At 50.6% G+C, this 19,257-nt stretch overlaps 1 protein-coding gene across 1 annotated transcript in view; it reads right to left on the bottom strand.

Annotated features, from left to right (window-relative positions):
* ESRRB (estrogen related receptor beta) overlaps nucleotides 1-14,532 on the bottom strand; it is a gene marked incomplete at both ends in the record, with an annotated part of 109,608 nt that extends 95,076 nt beyond the window's left edge. Inside the window, one exon of the mRNA XM_080706889.1 lies at nucleotides 14,450-14,532. Within this exon, the coding sequence (XP_080563015.1) occupies nucleotides 14,450-14,499 (50 nt within the window). The remainder of the gene's footprint in view (nucleotides 1-14,449) is intronic.
* Between the last annotated feature and the right edge of the window lie 4,725 nt (nucleotides 14,533-19,257).

The raw sequence follows: 19,257 nt of genomic DNA, 5'->3' as shown, positions 1-19,257 counted from the left end.
AGAGAACAAAAGAGACAGAAATGCAGGGCTAGAGGGAAAGGATGATGGGAAATCCCAGAATCAGAGAGAAGCTCCTTTATCCTGGGGTGGCCAAGGCCGCCGGCCATGGGTACAATGTCTGGGCTGGTTTGTGCAGCCCGGAGCTGGAATAAGTGAGGAAAGTAGAATCCAGAGGATTTTGAGAAGATTGCAACCATGGAATCCCTTATCTGAGTCTGTCTGGGCAGCCTGGGTGCTCCGACTCTCAATGACAGGCCTTGGATTCCAGTGGACTGACGCCTTTGGTACATTTGCACCACTGCAGGCCCAGCCCCCTGCTGGAAAAACTGTGGAAGACCCCATCAGCAGCTGCGTGCCTGGCCACGCCCTCAATCTGGGAATGGAGGGTTGACATGCAAGGCTGCCAGGGCTCCGGATTGCCAGTGACTGCTCTGATCCCAGGTAACATTCTTTTTTAAATAGAGGCATTTTATGCAATGTTTCTATGACATAAAATATAAATTTTTTTAGATAAGTACATTCATAGACCAAACAAAGAGATCCATTGTATAATCTCTCTTCTTCTTCTTCTTCTTCTTCTTCTTCTTCTTCTTCTTCTTCTCCTTCTCCTTCTCCTCCTCCTTCTCCTCCTCCTCCTTCTCTTCCTCCTCCTCCTCCTCCTCCTCCTCCTCCTCCTCCTCCTCCTCCTTCTTTGTGGTACTAAGGATTGAACCCAAGGCATTTTACCTCTAATCTACAACCTCAGCCAGCCCTATTTCTTATTTTTTGTTCTGAAACAAGTCTCCCTAGGTTGCTGAAAGTCTCTGTCACTGTGTTGCTGATGCTGTCCTCAACCCTGCAATCCTCTTGTTTTAGTCTCCAAATACTGGGATTACGGGCCTGCGCCACCACGCACGGCTGTAATAATTACTTTTATTAGTATTAGTACCATGCAGAAGTGGCTGGCCTGGACCAAAGACTTGGGAGGAGCCAATGGCCAAGCCTGCCCATAAAAGTGTCTCCTGGATCCAAGGTGGGGGCACTTCCCTGGATGATGGGAGCTTACTAACCCTGGGGGGGGGATGTCTAGGGAGAACCAATCAGGTCCCCAAATGTTGCCCCACATCGAGCCTACAGAGTCTCCTCTTGGGACTGCCCTGCTGGTCAAGCATGGAGCTGAGTGAGCTAAAAAGACATAGGAAGAGAAAAACCCAAACCCAAACCCAGGCCTGCTAGCTATCGGCCATGGCACCATACAGGCCAAGGCGACTCCCTCTCCACTGTACCCAGAGCACACACAGGACGCTGGCCTCTGGAGCTCCCTCCGAGGCACTGACCACAGCCCCAAGTGCCAGCTCTAACACGCTAACCACCAAAGGAAAGCAGCTCCTTCCCACGAAGGCCAGTGGCCTTTCTCTGGGGCCAGCCCTCTGACTAACACACGCCCAGATTATCCTAAGACTCTGTGAAATGGGGGTGGTAACGGTACCCACTTCCCAGGGTTGTTATGAAGATGCAAGGAGTTAGGACATGAGATGTTCTTAGCACGATGCCCAGCACATAGCAAGGGAATGCCAGTGGCTGCAAAGAGCACTGTTTTTATTACCATCGTCCACTTTCAGCCTTTCAGCTAATTTTTTATACTTTTATTGGTACATTATAGTCTCACCTTCTAGTCTGTTATTGTCATTGTTGGAAAGAATGTGAAACTGAAATCAGGATCTGGAATATGTTGCAGGCTGTGTTGCTTCTGCCCGTTCTGCAGCAGGGGTGAGGTGGGGGGCATCCTCAGACCAATCGAGGCCTGCGCCCCTCCAGCCTGTCCGGCCAGCTTCGGAGGCAGGGAATTGTGTGTGTGCGATTGTGTTGGGAGAGGCATCCTACGTCAGGAGGGTGCTGCGGAGCCCGGAGCGAGGGGCGGATCTGACAGCAGAGCTGCTTTCTGAAGTCCAGGCCTGAGCTCACTCCCCCTGGATGCTGTGATTCTGAAGCTCTGAACAGTCCTTGTCAGCGTGGGAGGGCTCCCCTGCAGAACCGGCACCCAGGGGTGCAGTGCCAGAGACAGCCTGTAGGGGGCTCTAGAGCCCTTCCATTCCCCACACCCTGGCTGCGAGGGTCTCCGCTTAAAACAATGGCTGTGTTTCCCAGGACTGCTGAGGCTATGCGCCCTGAGGAAGGTGAGTTGAGAAGCTGGGGATCGCTGCCCCCCCCCCCCCCCGTCCTGTGACCCAGCTCACTCATGCTCCCAGCTGCCTCTGTTTCAAGCTTGGGTCCCGGGTTCTCTGCGCTCCACCACCTAAGACCCTCCAGGGTCAGCCTCCTGCCCTCTGTCCAAGGAGGCAGGGAAAGCCATGCTTTGACTTCCCAGGTGGAGCAAGAGGACCCTCCAAATGCTGAGCCTCAGTTTCCCAGAGTCTAGCCCTCTGACCTGCTTCTCAGGGAAACACCATGCAGAGAGGTTCCCCCAAAGACCTGGCTCTCTGAACCCCTCTAAGGCACAGTTCAGTAGTCCTGAGTGCTCTGCTGTGAGACCTTCCATGGATTATAATTACAGCTCCATCAATCTATCTGGAAGACAGAAATCACTTCTACCCAATAACTTTATTTATTTATTTATTTATTTATTTATTTATTTGGTGGTACTGGGGGTGGAACCCAGAGGCTTTCTACCTCCAGGCTATACTCCCAAACCTTTTGTATATTTTATTTGGAAACAGGTCTCACTAAGTTGCTGAAAGCCTCACTAAGTAGCTGAGGCTGGCTTCGAACCCGTGCGATCCTCCTGTCTCAGCCTCCCAAGCATGGAGATTACAAGCATGCGCCACCACGCCCGGCTTTTTTTTTTTTTTTTTTTTTTTTGGTACTGGGGATGGAGCCAGAGGCTTTCTACATCCGGACTACACCCCCACCCACCCCTGGTTTTATAATTTATTTGGAAACAGGGTCTCGCTAAGTTGCTGAGAGCCTCACTAAGTAGCTGGGGCTGGCTTCGAACCCACGCAATCCTCCTGTCTCAGCCTCCCAAGAGCTGGGATTACAAGCATGAGCCACCACGCTCAGCTTACCCACTAACTTCTAAGGACATGACCAGCCTAATAAGTAAACATTGGCAAAAAGTTAAAGATGAACATTTTTTAAATAATTTGCAAAACTAAAGTAAATGTATCATTTTTCTTTTGGGCTTTGTGGAGAAAAGGAAGGGAAGCTAGGTATCATGGTGGTGCCTGCCTGTAATACCAGTACTTGGGAGGATGAGACAGGAGGATTGCAGTTTCAAGACTAGTCTCAGCAACTTAGTGAGATCCTGTTTCAAAAATAAAAAATAAAATAGGACTGGGATTATAGCTTAGAGCCCCCAGGTTCACTACTCAGTACCACCAAAAAGAAAAAATAAAAGAGGAAATATACTTCTTAAGCAGACCAATTTAAGAAAAATGGTCACAGATACGGGTACCAGATTTAGCAAGTATTGCGTGGGATTTACTTATACTAAGTTATTCATTGTTCATCTGTATTTCATCAGACAACTCTGCCCAGGAGCCTGAGAACACAAGAATTCATTCAGAGGAAAATTTCCTATTCATCTTCCCCATCCCAAACTGTAATTCCTTTTCTAATCCCCTTGTGTTACACATGGAAACCCAAGCCACACTGATCGCATTAAACAGAGTAATCAGTTCATGTACCCCAGTCACACTGCTGGAGAGGACGTTCATTGTAACATTATGGCAGAGGCATAAAAAACAACTTCCGAAAGAAAACATCAAAAAATATTAATGACACTGGTCATTTAGTGTGTATCTACTGTGTGCCTGGCACTTGTGAGTTATTTATTTATTTATTTGTGTATATTTTGTACTGGGGATTGAACACAGGGGCATTCTACCTCTGAGTTATACTCCTAGCCTATTTTATTTATTTATTTATTTATTTTGGTGGTGCTGGGGGTTGAACCCAGAGGCTTTCTACCTCCGGGCTATCCTCCCAGCCCTATTTTATATTTTATTTGGAAACAGGGTCTTATTAAGTTACTGAGCACCTCACCAAGTAGCTGAGGCTGGCTTCGAACCTGCACCATCCTCCTGTCTCTGCCTCCCAAGCACGGGGATTACAAGCGTCTGGCACCATGCCCGGCTTTTGTTTTTATTTATTTTTTTTTTTGAAAAAGGGTCTCATTAGGTCGCTGAGCGCCTCCTTACATTGCTGAGGCTAGTTCTGAGCCTGTGCTCCTCCTGTCTCAGCCTCCGAAGTGCTGGTATTGTAGGAGTGCCCCACCACACCTGGCTTCATTTTATCTTTATAACAAACCTGAGAGGTAAATATAATTTATTTGTGGAAGAATCTGATTTCTGTAGAAATCTACAAATCTAATTTCTATAGTTCTTGCAAAGGTATATCATTTTCTGACTAATTACTGTCTGTGAAAGAAAGAGTCTGCAATAGCAAACACAGGCCTGTAAATCCCAGTACTTGGGAGGCTGAGACAGGAGGATGGCAGATTCACAGCCAGCTTCAGCGATTTAGTGAGGCCTTCCAGAACTTAGTGAGACCCTATTTCAAAATAAAAAGTAAGCTGGGCGTGGTGGCGCACGCTTGTAATCCCTGCGCTTGGGAGGCGGAGACAGGAGGATCACGCAGGTTCGAAGCCAGCCTCGCTGGCTTAAGAGACCCTGTTTGCAAATAAAAAGTATAAAAATAGGTCTGGGAGTATAGCCAGGAGGTAGAAGGGTTTATAGGAACCCCCAGCACCACCACCACCACCACCAAAAAAAATAAAAAATAAAAAAGTAATAATAAAAAAATAAAAAATAAAATAGGGCTGAGGATGTAACTCGGAGGTAGAATACCCCTGGGTTCAATCCCCAGGACCCACCCCCCACACCAGATGCAATGGCAGTTCTGTGGCTTTTGGGCTGTGCCACATACACAGGACACCCTTCATATCAATGAATCATCACTGGCTTGGCTTGTGCGGGATTGTGGGAGGCGAGTGATGGGAAACCCCTAACAGTCTTCAGGCAGTCAGCCTTGCCACTGGGGAAGACGTGTTTCACCCCGGGATAATGAACAGCTCGTTTGCCGTGAATAAAGGCATGCTCAGGCCATCCCCTGAACACTCCACTCGGGGACAACGACACACGGAGGCCCAGTGTTCTCGGTAAGAAAAAAAACATCCTTCTCCTAATCCTTCTTAAATGCAACAAGACTGATTGGTTTTTATTATTCATGAATTAATTTTTTACTCTGGGTCCAACAGGGGAATTGAAGCTATAAAATTTCTCACCAATGGAGGAAAAAGGCAGATCCCCACCTGAGCCGCGCAGCCAAAACTCTCGCTTGCATTCCTCGGTGGAATGTTTTGTTTGTTAAATCAGTTAATAATCAATTAATAATCCAAAGCGTTGAGCTTTTTTTCCCCCCCAAGGGAAAAAAAATTGAGTAAGAACATGAGTAAGAATATTAAGGTGTTAAAAAAAAATGCAGAGACAGCCACGGGACCCTGGGACATGAGGTGAAGCAGAGCAGCCTCCTGTTTCCAAGGCCCTCGCACCTGGAAAGGGAGCCGGGAGGGATTACCAAAGGCACCGCCAGGTGTGAGCTACAAGGAGGAGGGGCCGCGTGGATCCAGAGGGGCCGGCTGCCTGGTGGCCTCCCTCTAGCCTCTGCCTCCACTGTAGGTCCAGCTACTCAGGGACCTCACGGGAGCTGAGTGGCCAAGAAGATGGCCAAGGGTGGAGAGGGGACTTTGCCTTTCTCTCCACACAGCTCTCGTCCCAGAGACGCCTACGTGCCAGTCCTAACCCCCTCGGCCTCTCTGTGCCTTTGGTCTGCAAAACTCTGCTAGGAAGGCACACAGCCCAAGGGACAGAGGAACCTGCCAGGCAGAATGTCTCACGGGCAGCTCGCGGTCCCAGGGTCATGCTTCACCCAGCTCCTTTAGTGGAAACGCTTCTCCCCTAAACGTAGTGGAAACGTTTTAGCGAAACATTTCTCAGAGGGGCCACGGGGCTCGCACTGTATTCTCTTCCACCTGTCTGTCCGCTGTATTCAGAGGCCAGGCAGTTTTTGTTCTTGGATGAACAGAGCCGTGGAAAACTAAGGCTTCAGTGTGTTTACACTTGCACGAAGAGTGTTTACACTTGGAGGCAAGACACAGCCACCCTAAATCAGTTACTATGAGCAAAGAGAATTGCTTCACATATGTTTTCACATTTTTTTGGGGGGGGGAGATACAAACTATTACTGTTTCCATAATTATTATAACCATCACATTATTGCTATGATGTGTATAAAAGTGGTGTTATTTCTGCCAAAGCTTGTTAGCGTGACTGTTTAGGTGGACAATGTCAACTCGACCAAGGGACAGAGGGCAAAGAGTGAGGCTCAAGGGAAGAGGACAGGTACTGTACTCTGCGTGTGGAAGGGGCTGTTTCACCAGCAAGAGGATGTTTGCTGCTGATCACTGGGAAGGCAAAACTGAAAACATACGCTGGTTGGTTTACTTGGAATCACCGAGATCCCAAACTCGGGCTCTCAGAACTAGGCAGTGGGATGGGGCAAAAGATTTAAAATTGGTTTTGAGCTGGGCGTGATGGCAGACATCTGCAATCCCAGTGTTTAGGAGGCTGACACAGGAGGCTCACAGGTTTGAAGCCAGCCTCAGCAACTTCACAAGACCCTGTTTCAAAATAAAGTATGCAAATAGGGCTGAGGGTGGAGCTCAGAGGTAGAATGCCCAGGGGTTTAACACCCAGCACCCCACCCCCCCAACACACACACACTAGTTTTGAAAAGAGTTTAGGGCTTCCTGCTACCCCCACCCTAACCCTGTCACCTCCTTCCCCAGTAACAGACACAGCCAAACTGGAATTTGCCTGTAAACAATAGATCGTTAACTCTTCTTATTATCTCCACCAAAACATGTGAGCGGGTCAGTACAGTGGATAAAGGCATGGGTGGTTGAATCCGAATCAGGTAGACAGTCCTGGGCATTCGGCTTTGGGACTTTATCTTTTTTTTTTTTTTTTTAATGTGTGTGTTCCTCTGGTTTGAATTTAACCTCCGAGCTACACCCACAGCACAGCCATTTTAATTTTTTTGTTTTTATTTTTTTGTTTTAAAGCGGGTCTCTCTCTAGGTTGCTGAGAGGCTCACTATATTGCTGAGGCTGGTTCTGAACTTGTGATCCTCCAGTCTCAGTCTCCCAAGTACTGGAGTTATAGGTGCGAGCCAACACACCCAGCTTGGGACTTCACCTATTTTAACTGTGCTCAGCGCTTCCGAACAGCTCTGACACACTAATGTACACACAAGCATGCCTGTAAACACACGAAAACCCACACACCTACATGTATTTCTCGAAAACATAAAATTGAGGAGGAATAATAGGACAAGGGCGAACAGCAGCAAGTTGGAAGGGAAATAAATGAAAAAATGCAGCGCTGAATTGTAAGACACGCAAAGAATCCCGTCTAAAACACCAGCCTCCCTCCCTCCACCCCCACCCAGCTCTTCCTCAGGACCGCTGCTCCTTGTCCTCTGCCCTTCAGAAACTGAGAGCAAAGGAAGAAGCTGGTGATGGTGAGAAACCTTTTCCAGATATCTTTTTAAAAGCACAAACCAGGTGAATAAACCAAAACCATGGATCAACAAAAAGAATAAAATGAACAGACAAACCAACCAACCCCACTAACTTATGACCTTGAGTTAATTCGAGCAACTGAAATGACAAGATCCAAGGTAGAATCACGCTCCGCATTTGAGGCTTGAAACTCATAGTTCTCGTGTTGGGAGAGCCCGTTCTCATCGGCGTCTCATGCATACTGTTTTAAATGCAGTGTTTTAGTAAACACCGATGGTCAGCCACAGGCTGGCTACAGCTGTAATTGGCGGAGAGGACCCTGATACAGTTTTAAATGAAAATTGATCACGTTTGAAAGCAGAAGATAAAAACAAAAGCTTGTCGGAGTTTGTTTAACTGCCTTTTGACCTCTGGATGAAATGACATTGAGGAATAAAATAACATTTTCCAGAAAACCATTCCCAGAAAAAGGCTCAGTCCTGTGCAATGCTGAATGACAATATCGAATAGAATATTTTAAAGTCCTAAGTAACAGAGGGGAGATGTTCTAAAAAGAAAAGAAAACCAATGTTGTTTTTTTTTTTCAGGACCAAAATATGTACAGGTTTAAAAAAAAAAAACAGTGAAATGAACATGAAAAAAAATTACCTTTGTAACCCTCAGGGAAACTCTAGTTTTAGGTGTGTATCAATTTACCTCAAACTCACACAATTCTGATTTTAAGACATTTCACTGGTAATTTCCCACCTCCCACTTCATCTGATTCTACACCCAAAGTCCCACAGGCCGATTAGCCAGTATGATTTTCCTTGATTTAAGAAAACATTTGACCCTTTAAACTGCAAACTGGCCGTGGCTATTTCCAGGGAAAGTACGGTAAGTGGAGGGCCTGCATCAGAATGGCCCCAAGCTCCTTTAAGCCATTTGCCATTCCACAGAAGGGCAGGACTCTCTTTTCTCCTTCTCTGGGGTCTGCCCCAGCCCTACTCAGCCCAGAAAACCGAAGCGAGAGATCCTTTTAATACGACTGAAATCCTCCAAGTTGCGGGGACACCCAGCCATCAGGTCCCTAAGCGTTCCCTCTGATGCTGTGGTCCAGCGAACCCCAGAGGCCAGCAGCCCCTCCTGGAATGAGGCTAAGCCTGACCTCAGCCAGGCAAGGGGGCCAGCAGGCAGCAGAGACCATAGAAGAGCAGTGCCCTCTGCTCCCTGCCACCTCTCCTAAGGGAAATAGCCACGGAACACACTCTCACACACCGGGGCACACAGGCCCTCGGGGGGGGGGGGATCCTCAGAAGGACTGACATAGCTTTTGATGTTCAAGGTTTCAGAAACATCCTTTACAACAGGGGCTTTCCTGGTGTCATGAAAAGGTGTGGCACTCCTTTAAGCCATTGCTTATAAATAAAGGTCCTGTTAAGAGCCTTTCTGATTTTAATCCCCATCAGTTACAGAAAGGTACCCAAAAGAGATACAGGTGTACTCAGAGGAAGAGAAATAAAGACCCTGTGGCTCTGTGTGTCCCCACTTGCCTGGCATTTCAGATCTTTTTGCTGGATCGTTAGTTGGGATCTCTACTCCCAGAAACAGAGCCTGAGCTCTCCCGCCTCCCGGCAAATCTCCCAGAAGGACCACCCGAAGCTGTCTGGCTCCACACACGAGGCTCAGAGTCCAGGCATCACAAGCACTCCTCCCCCCAACACACACACACACACACACACACACACACACACACACACACACACAAGCTAGCTCTGGGAAGAGGCTGATGAGATGGGTGAATACAAGCCACTGCCCACTGAGCCCCAGGAGCATGAGGCAGAAATCACCACGTGCCTCCTTTGAAATCCTCTGTCCTCCACCAGGACCCCCAGAGCCACAGAACCGAGCCCCAGCCACCCAGAGTCTCCCGGTCATGTCTCCCCAGTGTGGCTGGGGAAGAGAGGGAGGAAATCCCCCAGCAGAGCCTGCTACTTAAGGTCATGCTGTCAAAGAGGTGAGTGTCACTGCCCAATGCCCTAGGGAAGAAAGAAGTCCCCCTCCACCATGACTCCCCACCACTCCCAGTTACTCCAGGAAGGTGTCAGGTCCCAGCTCAGGTCAGCCATTCAGGGAAAGGTCAGCGGCCACACCTGCAGCAGGAGGCAGGCTGGTCCTGTGAGGGTTAATCTTCAGGGCCAGCCATCACAGGGGTCACCGTGATGTGCAGAGAAGTTGAGCGTCCCAGTCCCCCATGGCTGGTCTGCTAATTACATTTGCAATTATAAACACCACAACCTCCCTGTACAGGGACCAGGCCGTACCAGCCAAGGGGACAACCAGACGCACTCCCGCCCCAGGCCACCCCCGCTGCACCTCCTGACGCCAGGGCCAGCAGAAGCTACGAGCCCCTGCTCTAAGGAATGGCCTGAGTTTGCCAGGACTGAGAAAGGGGAAACCCGCCAGAGGCCAAGCTCTGGCAGGGGTCACTGGTACGCACATGCTAAAAAGATCTTTGATTGATCCCTAGAAATCAGCAAGTGGCCTCCCGGGCAAGCAGGCAGCATGCTCAGGAAGCCTATAAGCTGAGATCTGTCTGGTTCCAGCCCTTCTTCAACTGGTGCCCTCCGCGGCTTCCGTGGAACATTCCACAGACCCTGACTCACCCCACCGCTTAGGCTCACGCACCCTCTAGGGTCCACGGTGACTGTGGAGGACATCAGAGGTTGAGCGTTCCAGCGGCACGAGGGCCACCGGACTCCAACACAAGAAGCCGCTGGGGCCTGTGAGGCCTGCGGGCGCCCTGGTCACCAAGGAAAAGCACTCTGAGGGAATCCTGTCGAGAGGGTGGGTGTTCAGGGCACGACGGGTGGGACTTAACTTTGAGGAAGTAAATCTAAGTCTCTGCCGTTTCTTCTCTTAAATTTGGAACCACAAAGAATTTTAATTATTTTGAGGAAACTCCTTCAAGTACCTGGAGAGACAAGTCCTAGGAAGAGGGGCTGGGGAGCCAGGTCCAGAGCATCCTGTTTCGGGTCTGTCTGCCGAATTCGCTCTCCTTCTGTAGCTATGCTGCACGTGGTGCTCACCTGCCCCTCAGTTGCGCCCTCTCTCACCGGCTCTCTCAGACGTGCTCCCTTTAGCCTGCTGGAGTTATGCAGGCCTTTCCTCAAAAGAAGCAAGGCATTTTGCAGAGGACCACGGAAGGAGAGCAACTTTTTCAATGAGTTTAGATTATCTTTAAAAAAATCATTTGCCAAGGGTGAATTTATTCGAACCACCCCCTCATGTTACCTTTGGGTACATGAGGCTGTAACTGTCTTCTGTATTTCTATCTTTTTAATAAACTTCTTTAAATCTTCCCCCCAAAAATCATTTGCCAAAAAATTCCCGATTAGAGGAACATGAATAGGGCATGTGAGACAAAGTTCACGAAAGCCCGTGAGCCGGGGCCAGGGGCTCTGGGAAGGCAGGGCCCCCACACGGAGCCTCTAACACAGCCTCCTCCCTCCAAGTGCTTTCTCCGAAAGTCCCCTCTGTTCCTTTTCTCTTGGACTAAATGGAATATTTATTGATTACTCCAAATCAATAGAATGGAAAGGTTCCTGTTTGGTGGGTCAGATTATTTCTCCTTCCACTTTTTCTTGTAAAGAAACATCTTTTCACTTATCCTAATCATTAATAAAATAGAGGATTGTTTCTAAAATGAAAAGAGTTGGGGAAATAATCAGGTCCAAGAGGAAATTTCCAGGGATGTCAGGATCTCACTGAACTGGAAAGGGCCTTGGTGGGGACGGGCTGGCCCTGCCATGTTGGCCTAGTGTTTTCTCCATGTAATGCCCTGCGGCTAAGCAGCTCCCGCCTCCCACCCCTCCCAGAGAAGCCCACTCCTCCAGAAGGGTGGCAGGCATGTAAAGGTTTATTTCCTAGAGCCCTTCCCTTGGAAACCAAGACTAATGTCCTTACTCTGATTTATTTTTAAATGTACCATTAAAAATTAATTTCCCCCTTTGTTTTTCCCTGGGTCACTGATTCTGAATTACCATGTGGCATTTTTCCTATGTGTGAACCCACATATTTTACCTGCAGGACAGTTTGTTCTTTGTTTCCTTAACAACAGCAAAGTGGTCATCAGATGGCGGTGAGCCCCCCCACCCCTGGGGGTTTTGTGCCCCAAGTCACCAGCCCGTCCCATCACGGACACATCTGTACACAGGCACGCACAGACAAGCACACTCACTCCCACGCTGGCTGATTATACATGTACATAAAATATTGATTAGAAAGGGTAACGGAGTCACCTACAGGACTGGCTACGGGCAAATGAAACGACGGAGAGAAAGGCAGGAAGGTGTGTGTGCATCTTCTTTGCTCACCTGGAAAGGTGAGCAGGATGTCAGAGCATTCCAAAACGTGCTCTGTGTGTTAGCAGGAGAGAGGAGGGCCGCAGGGTTCTTTCTCTCTGAACTCTGGTCGCCGTGCCCTTGGGTTTTCTCAAGTAGGGGAATGTCAACCGATCTGCCTGTGGCAAACTGCATGTATGGAGCACATGCACCTTCTCGTGTGTAATTTCCCTGAGAAACAGCTGCACCATAATCAATGTATTCACCCTACTGTCTTTCTCACAAACCAAAGAATGGGGGCCCCTGGTTTGTTCCTTCGATACTAATGGCTCTAAAGCTACCTGCCACGAAGCACTGGGGTGGAGGTCAGAAAGATGCCCCCCCAGATGCCAGCTCTGACCTTCGCAGCCCATCCTTGGTAATGGTGCACCTCCATACCATAGAAAACCCAAGTCTTCGTGGGAGGCCCACGTCTGTACATGGGCCCGGCTGGCTGGGGCTGGGGCTCAGGCTCAGCAGGTCCTGGGCTTTGAGAAACCGCATCTCACAGGGATGCTTCTCTTCTCAGTGGAGGCAGCAGGTCTATTTTTTACTTTTCCTATGCCTCGTGGAGTGAGAAGCTTATTATTATTATTATTATTATTATTATTAATTATTTTGCAAAGAAACCAGGAAGGGCGGGGAATTCAAATCATTTGGAGCAGTTCATAAATGACTATACTTCCAACCTTGCCCAGACACTCAGCACCTCCGCACCCTCTTCTCCAGTGCAGCCTCCCGGGCGTTCTCTCTTCTGCCCATATTTCTCCTCAAACTCAAGCCAGGTTTCTGTCAACTTCAGGAAGTACCTCTTGCTAAACCCTCCGTCTCCCAGACCCCAAACCCACCCATACAAATTTTCATATTGATTTACTAAGACTCGAGCCGGGGACAAACACATAGATATTTCAAGCTCAACTAAAGAAGTCACCTCTGGAGAGAGGAGACCTAAATAATTTAAATGTCCAATATTTGTCATACTTGGTAATTTTATGTGAGGAAATGCCCCCTACACATCAAACATTGTCCACAGACTCACCCTCTCCCCCCCCAGGTTTTGGTGGCATCTCCCATTCTTTAAGGATGGAGTTTTGCAAGGCACAACCTCCTTCACACACACACACACACACACACACACACACACACACACACACACACACACGCTGGACAAGACAGGACCATCTTAATCTTTAAAGAGAATGAAAAGCCACTCTTCAAGCTGATGGACATTGGAATCCATGTTAGTTAAGGATTCCCTCGTGTCCCAGCCCTTCTTCCCGGACACTGTCAAAATTCTAGCGGCACTGGAAGGGCCCTCTGCGTGTAGAAATCCTAAAACTAGCGCCACAAAGGTGGGCGTGGGGGCCGGGACAGTCCGGTCATCGGCGCAGCGGCCGCTGTGAAACTGCGTCCTCTCACGGGTGGCCTGCCGGCGTGGAAGCAGCCTGTTCTGCCAGGTTGGGGGGACTGGCGCCTCTTAGCACCCTACAAGGTCCAGAGTATTTTTCAAAGAGATGCTGTCTGTAGTTCTTTAGCGGGGTGGGGAGAGAGGGAGAGGTGACAAGTGGGCAAAAATGAAAGGATGGTGGTACGAGAGAAACACTGACTTTGATAGTTTAGTTTGCTTCTGGAAGGAAAGGGGAGGCAAAGGAGGAAGGGCACAAAGTTTCGCGGGAAAGCTGTTCGCGGGCATCTCGAGTTCCGGTGCATTGCTTTTATCTCTACGTGGAAACGAGCGAGGGAGCCCTGGGGCGCGCGGGGCGCAGGTGCGGGCGGCGGGAGCCCAGCGGGGCGCGGCGGCCTCCGCGCTCCGGGGTCGCTTCCCACGCGGCCGGGGGGCCCGAGTTGGTGGGAGTCGCACCCCGCCGCTGAGACCGCCGTCCACACTACTCGGGCCACCCGGGCTGGTGGCACGGGAGAGCCTTGGGGGCCTGACCCCCGGTCCCGCGTGCCCCACACCTCCGGCTAACTTCCCTCCGCCGCCGCGCGGAGCCGGGATAGGGCTCCCCGCGCAGGCCGGGCGGTGCAGAGCGGGGCGCGCCGCCGCCCTGGGAGCGCACCCGGGCCCAGGCCTCCCCGCCCGCCCGCCCGATTTTCTCTCTTTTCCGAAGTCATTTTGGATAAACGGGATGGGGGGGGGGGTAAAATGAATTCCAAGCGCCGGCGGGGAGGCTTCCGCGGACGGGACAGAACATCCTCGGGCCACGTTCCCTGCACCTGTTCCCGGCTTCCGCCGCCGCCGCACGGAGCGAGCTCGCAGAGTGGACGAGAGAGCGCTACTCCTGCCAAAAGTACGGTTTTCTAAAGAGGGGTGCGGGAAAAGTTAGCGGCGGGTGTAAGCCGGAGCAAGAAACCCAGAAAGTGTGCGGCTTCCCCCTCCTGCGCCCCCGTCCCCGAGCGCACCCCAGGTCCCTGTCACTCCACGAATGTATCCAAGAGGAGCTGCGACACCCAGGACACGGACAGCCGGACGGGCGAGTGGACGGACGGACGGACGGACAGACAGACCGAAAAGCCGGGCACCTACTGGTTGTGGTAGCCGAGGGGGTCCGGGATGCAGAGTTCGGACACGTCCATCAGTCCCGCTTTAGCATTCCCAGTAGGTCGAGAAAGGCGGCGGGGAAATCACGCGGAAGACGAGTGAAGGGCACCGGCGAGGTGCGAGTCCGGGCAGGGGCACAATGAGCGGGAGACGAGAGGGGAGGAAGCCGCGGCGGACAGCGAGGCGGGGAGCCGTGCGGCGCAGCCCCGCGCTCCGCTCATCCGCACGCTCCGAGCGGGCAGAGGGGATGCGAAGCGGTGGAGGAGGCCGGGGCACCCGGGACTTGGGACTTGGAGCCCACTAACCCTACTGTAGCTTTAAGGCCGAGAGACTGATGTATGGTTTGGCTCCTATTGGCTATCTCTCAGGGGCTGGACTTAAAGTGACAGAATCGAGCCCGGGTGGGGGGAGGGGGGCAAGTCAGAGAGACTTCAATGGAATAAGACGCTCAGGCAGACGCGAGGTCCGCATCTCCCGAGGAGTAGGAGGACAGGGTTTTAGAGCCCGAAGCTTTGCCCTCTCAAAGTTAAGGGGGGGGGGGAGTATCCATCAACTGCCTGGTGGGACTGGGAGGAGTTTTTTGTTTTTTTGTTTTTGTTTTTTTTGCTTATATATCTCTCACCCCCATCTTGTGACTGGCAGGCATAGCAAACTCACCTCTCAGCCTTTCGTAATTTTTTTTCAAATTAAAAATCATGCATTTTTCCACCCATGCACCAAGGAGAAGCAGCCAGCACCACTGGAATTCACAGCTTCACACCTTGGGTCTGGTGCCCAAATGTGCCAAGGGTCGGGTCAGGCCAACAGGTGAGGCACAGAAAGCAGAAGAGAAACAGGTTCCCTTCCTGGCTGTCACCTGAGCCCGTCAGCTGGGAACCACTGGCCTATAGCTGGATGCAGAGTGTACATCCATAAAATACTCTCTAGATGGGTAATAAAGTGAGGCTCTGCCATTGGCAACTCTCAGCGATGTACCCAGGACACAGGCATCGGGCACATAAATTCCTATCTTAGCTCAGGAAAATTCGATTGTGGCAACCCCCCCCCCCTTACCTGCCATATCCACTCAGAGGCACAAGTAGATGCTCAAATACACACCTGAATCCCCAGCTAGGAACACACCTGCATCCCCCTCCGCCGTTCCCTCCATGAGCCAGAATATTATGGGCTGCCACTGTACCAAAATGAGCTGTAAGTCAAGCCCCTGCCCTTCTTGTGGGGCTTTTTATCTTTTGAGATGTGCCCGCCACAGGGATAATAATCAATTTGATGATTCAAATGAGTGTGGGGAGGGAAGTAGGTAGAGAATTATTTAAAAGGGGGAAAAAAGCCCCTCAGGAGAGACCACCACCTTATTCTCCTATATTCTACAGTAGACAATGAGCAGTAGGGGGGAAGACATAATTTTATCATCAAAATAATGTCTAAATGGAATGTAACTGCAGGCAGTGTCAGGCATTTCAGGAATAAAGCGCGGAGGGAGGGCGTGGGAAGCCCCAGGAGGGGCGCTCTTGCTCCTGGGGAGGGGCTGGGGAAATGGGCAGCGGTGTCAGATGATGCTCGACTTGGATAAATGCACACTCGCGGGCTGGGACGGGGCTGAGATTTTTCATGTGTGCTGAAGTGGAGGAACGCGTGGGATTCTCCGAGCTCGAGGCACAGGAAGGCATCTTACTGCGAGATGGATGAAGACGTCTGCTCCGGTGGTGGACCCCCAGCAGCCTCAGCTTTTTTTTTTTTTTTTTTTTTTTTTTTTTTTTTAATCACATAGGTACTTTGTTAAAGACAAAGAGGGACGCAGAGATTCCTTCCTTCCTCCAGCCCGGCTTCTGTACAATCCCTGTCTCTTGCCCAGACGTCAGTGAATAGTTTATCTGAGTCCTTTCTGCCTCCTGGAAGTCTGTTGTCCACGTACACAGCAGCCAGACAGTGTTTTATAAACTACACATCCAATATCCCCTTGTTGCTATCAGGAACAAAACTGCAGCCTTTGGAGGACAAGGAAGTCCACACATGAAAAGTTTCTGTGGGTCCCTCTGCATCCTTCTATTCCCGTCTCACTCTCCTTTGCACCTGCCACCTAGAACCTTCTCTTGTTCGCTTTGATTCAGGTTGCTGGTTGCAGTTTGCAATCACACACAAGTGATCTGGCATGAGCCATGATATCCCTACCTCACTAGACGTGCAAGCCTCATGAAGGGAGGGACCCTGTCTATTCCATTTGTAGGAAGAGCCCCAGCACCTAACAGTGCCTGGTGTGTAGCAGTTGCTCAGTAAGGAATCTGCTGAATGAACTGCGTAACTGTAGCAGTTTGGAATTGGGGCCACAGCCAGTTGCTGCCCTGGAAGGGGCTGACAGGTTGTGTGAGTCAGATGGCTCCAAGCATTGTTCAGAGCCTCATTTTTAACTGGCGACAGAGGGGAGATTAAGGCCCCTCCAGAGCATGAAAAGCAGAATGGAAGCTCAGCAGGAACAGTGCATTCCCACACACCAGGAGCAAATGAGGCAGAAGGGCGGGTGACACAGGTGTCCTAGCCCCCCAGGCCTGAAGGCTTTGCCTCTGGGAGTGAGCTCATGCCCTGCATGTCAGCAAGGAGGTCCTTGAGATCCCACAGTGGCCTGGCCAGCTTCCTCCCCTGCGGCCACAGGCACCAGGCCTTTCTCTTTTCCCTCCCAGGCAAGAGTGAGCCTCAACCCTCTGCTAGAGGAGAGATGCAGGCCAGCGGGCTGGGACACCCTGGTGACATGATGTAATTTGGCAGGCCCCGGCTTCTCCTGTGACACTCTAGGCAAACCTGGCTGGGTCATACTGTGCGCGCAGGACCAGCCTCTCCCCGCCCGGTCCTCAGCCAGCTCGCAGAGGCCTGGATCCCTTCCCCACGCCAGGCTGGGTCCCATGCCTCTGGCTGGCGAGGCTGCAGCGTGGACTTGTGCAGAGGACTCTGGGATCTGGTCCTGACTCTACCGTGTAACCTCGACAAGGTCATCTCTTATCCAGAAAACAAAGGCAGCGTGGAGGGTAGTGTGGGTGGGCAGAGTGCTTGGCTTCTTGCAAGCCTGACCTGCATCCAACCATTGTGGTTTCCTAAGTGTTCTGTTCACCTACAACAGGCGCCGCTGGTAACCCAGCCCCAGCAACAGCTCCAAGCCACCCCTTTGCCACCCTCCACCCTAATACTGGCGCCCCAGGTGGGCAAGGCAGCCCACAAAAGTCATTGGGCACAGTATCTGCCAGGCATGCAAGGTGACAGCAACTCACTTTGTTTTTGTGACAAACTCATTTAAATAGATATTTTAAACGAGAACCTCATAGCTAGGAGGAGCTCGGGAACTTATAGATGGTCTTCAGCTAACATGCCTTTTTATTTTCAACTTTATGATGGTGTGAAAGGCAGACAAATTCTGAAGAGAAACCCTACTTCAGATTTTGAATTTGGATTTTCCTGGGCTAGGGAGTTGCAGTACAGTACTCCCCGGAGATGCCAGGCTGTGGCATGTGGCCGCAGCTCCCAGGTGGCCATGGGTTCCTGAGGGGAAACCATAGCCCACAGCGTGCTGCTGCTGAGCTGTGAGGTTGAGTAGGCTAGGTGTATTCAACATTGTAAACTGATGACAGGCTTATGGGGATGTGAACTGACCAGCAGCTGTGTGTGTGTGTGTGTGTGTGTGTGTGTGTGTGTGTGTGTGTGTGAGAGAGAGAGAGAGAGAGAGAGAGAGAGAGAGAGAGAGAGAGAGAGAGAGACTGGGGATGGAACCCAGGGGCATTCTACCTCCAAGCTACATGCCTGCCCTATTTTTTTTTTTTTTATTCTTTATTTTGAAACAGGATCTCACTGAATTGCAAAGGTCCTCACTAAGTGGCTGAGGCTGTCCTTGAACTATGATCCTCCTGTCTCAGCCTCCCAAATGCTGGGATTACAAGCATGCGCCACCATGCCCAGCAGCATCTATATTTAGAATTGTCATCAAGTTTAACAAACCAAGACACTTGTACATTTCCCTGTGTGGTCAAGTGTCCTACCAAGGTCACTCAGAGAGTAACCAGCAAAGTGTGCCATCTGTGGGATTCTCTGAATTCCTACATACTCAACTTCCAAGTCTCTGTAGACAGGTCTCTGCCCTTTTCCTACCTCCTTCTTCCCTGAGTTCAAGCACCTTTCTAAAGACTATGAAGCTAAACAAGAACAGCCCCAGTGTCATTACCTTCTCCAGGCACGCCGCCACGGGGACAGCACAGACATAGGCTTCTGTGGCCCCACCCTCCCCAAATGGTCTCAGGAAGGCAGAGGATGTGCCAGCTGGTAAAGACCGATTTCATGACCTGTTGTTCAGCCATGAGCGCAATCTCAGGCAGCACAGCTCACACTGTATTTTCCTAGAGACAAAACACCAAGTAGGTCACGGGTCAACACACTAACCAACCCCTGGCTATTTCCCAGAGCGGGCTGGTCGAGTCCTCAGAGCGAAAGTCCTAGTGCCTGCACCTGGATCCAGAGTGGTCTCTCCATGACCCCTTGCCAGAGGTCCAGTGAAAACTTCTGTTCTTCACAGAGACTGCTCCTGGTTGTACCTCCCCTCCCACCCGCCACTTTTGCACAAATAAGGCAGCAGCAAGCACTGTCCCTCAGGTCCTCAAATTCCATCCTTCCATGTTCGACTCTAGGACTGACAATAAGAGGAGGCCTTCTACATCTTTCAAGCCAGACAGCTCAGCAGGAGCTGGTGAGCCCAGTTTGATCCCCAGGAGGGGACTTGCTGGCCTCATCACTAAATGATAAGACACACCAGGAAT

The sequence above is a fragment of the Muscardinus avellanarius genome (genome assembly GCF_963383645.1).
Source record: "Muscardinus avellanarius genome assembly, chromosome: 12".
In the NCBI taxonomy this organism is placed as follows: Eukaryota; Metazoa; Chordata; class Mammalia; order Rodentia; family Gliridae; genus Muscardinus; species Muscardinus avellanarius.
Note: the sequence above shows the minus strand (reverse complement) of the source record. Positions and strands in the feature narration are given on the sequence as shown.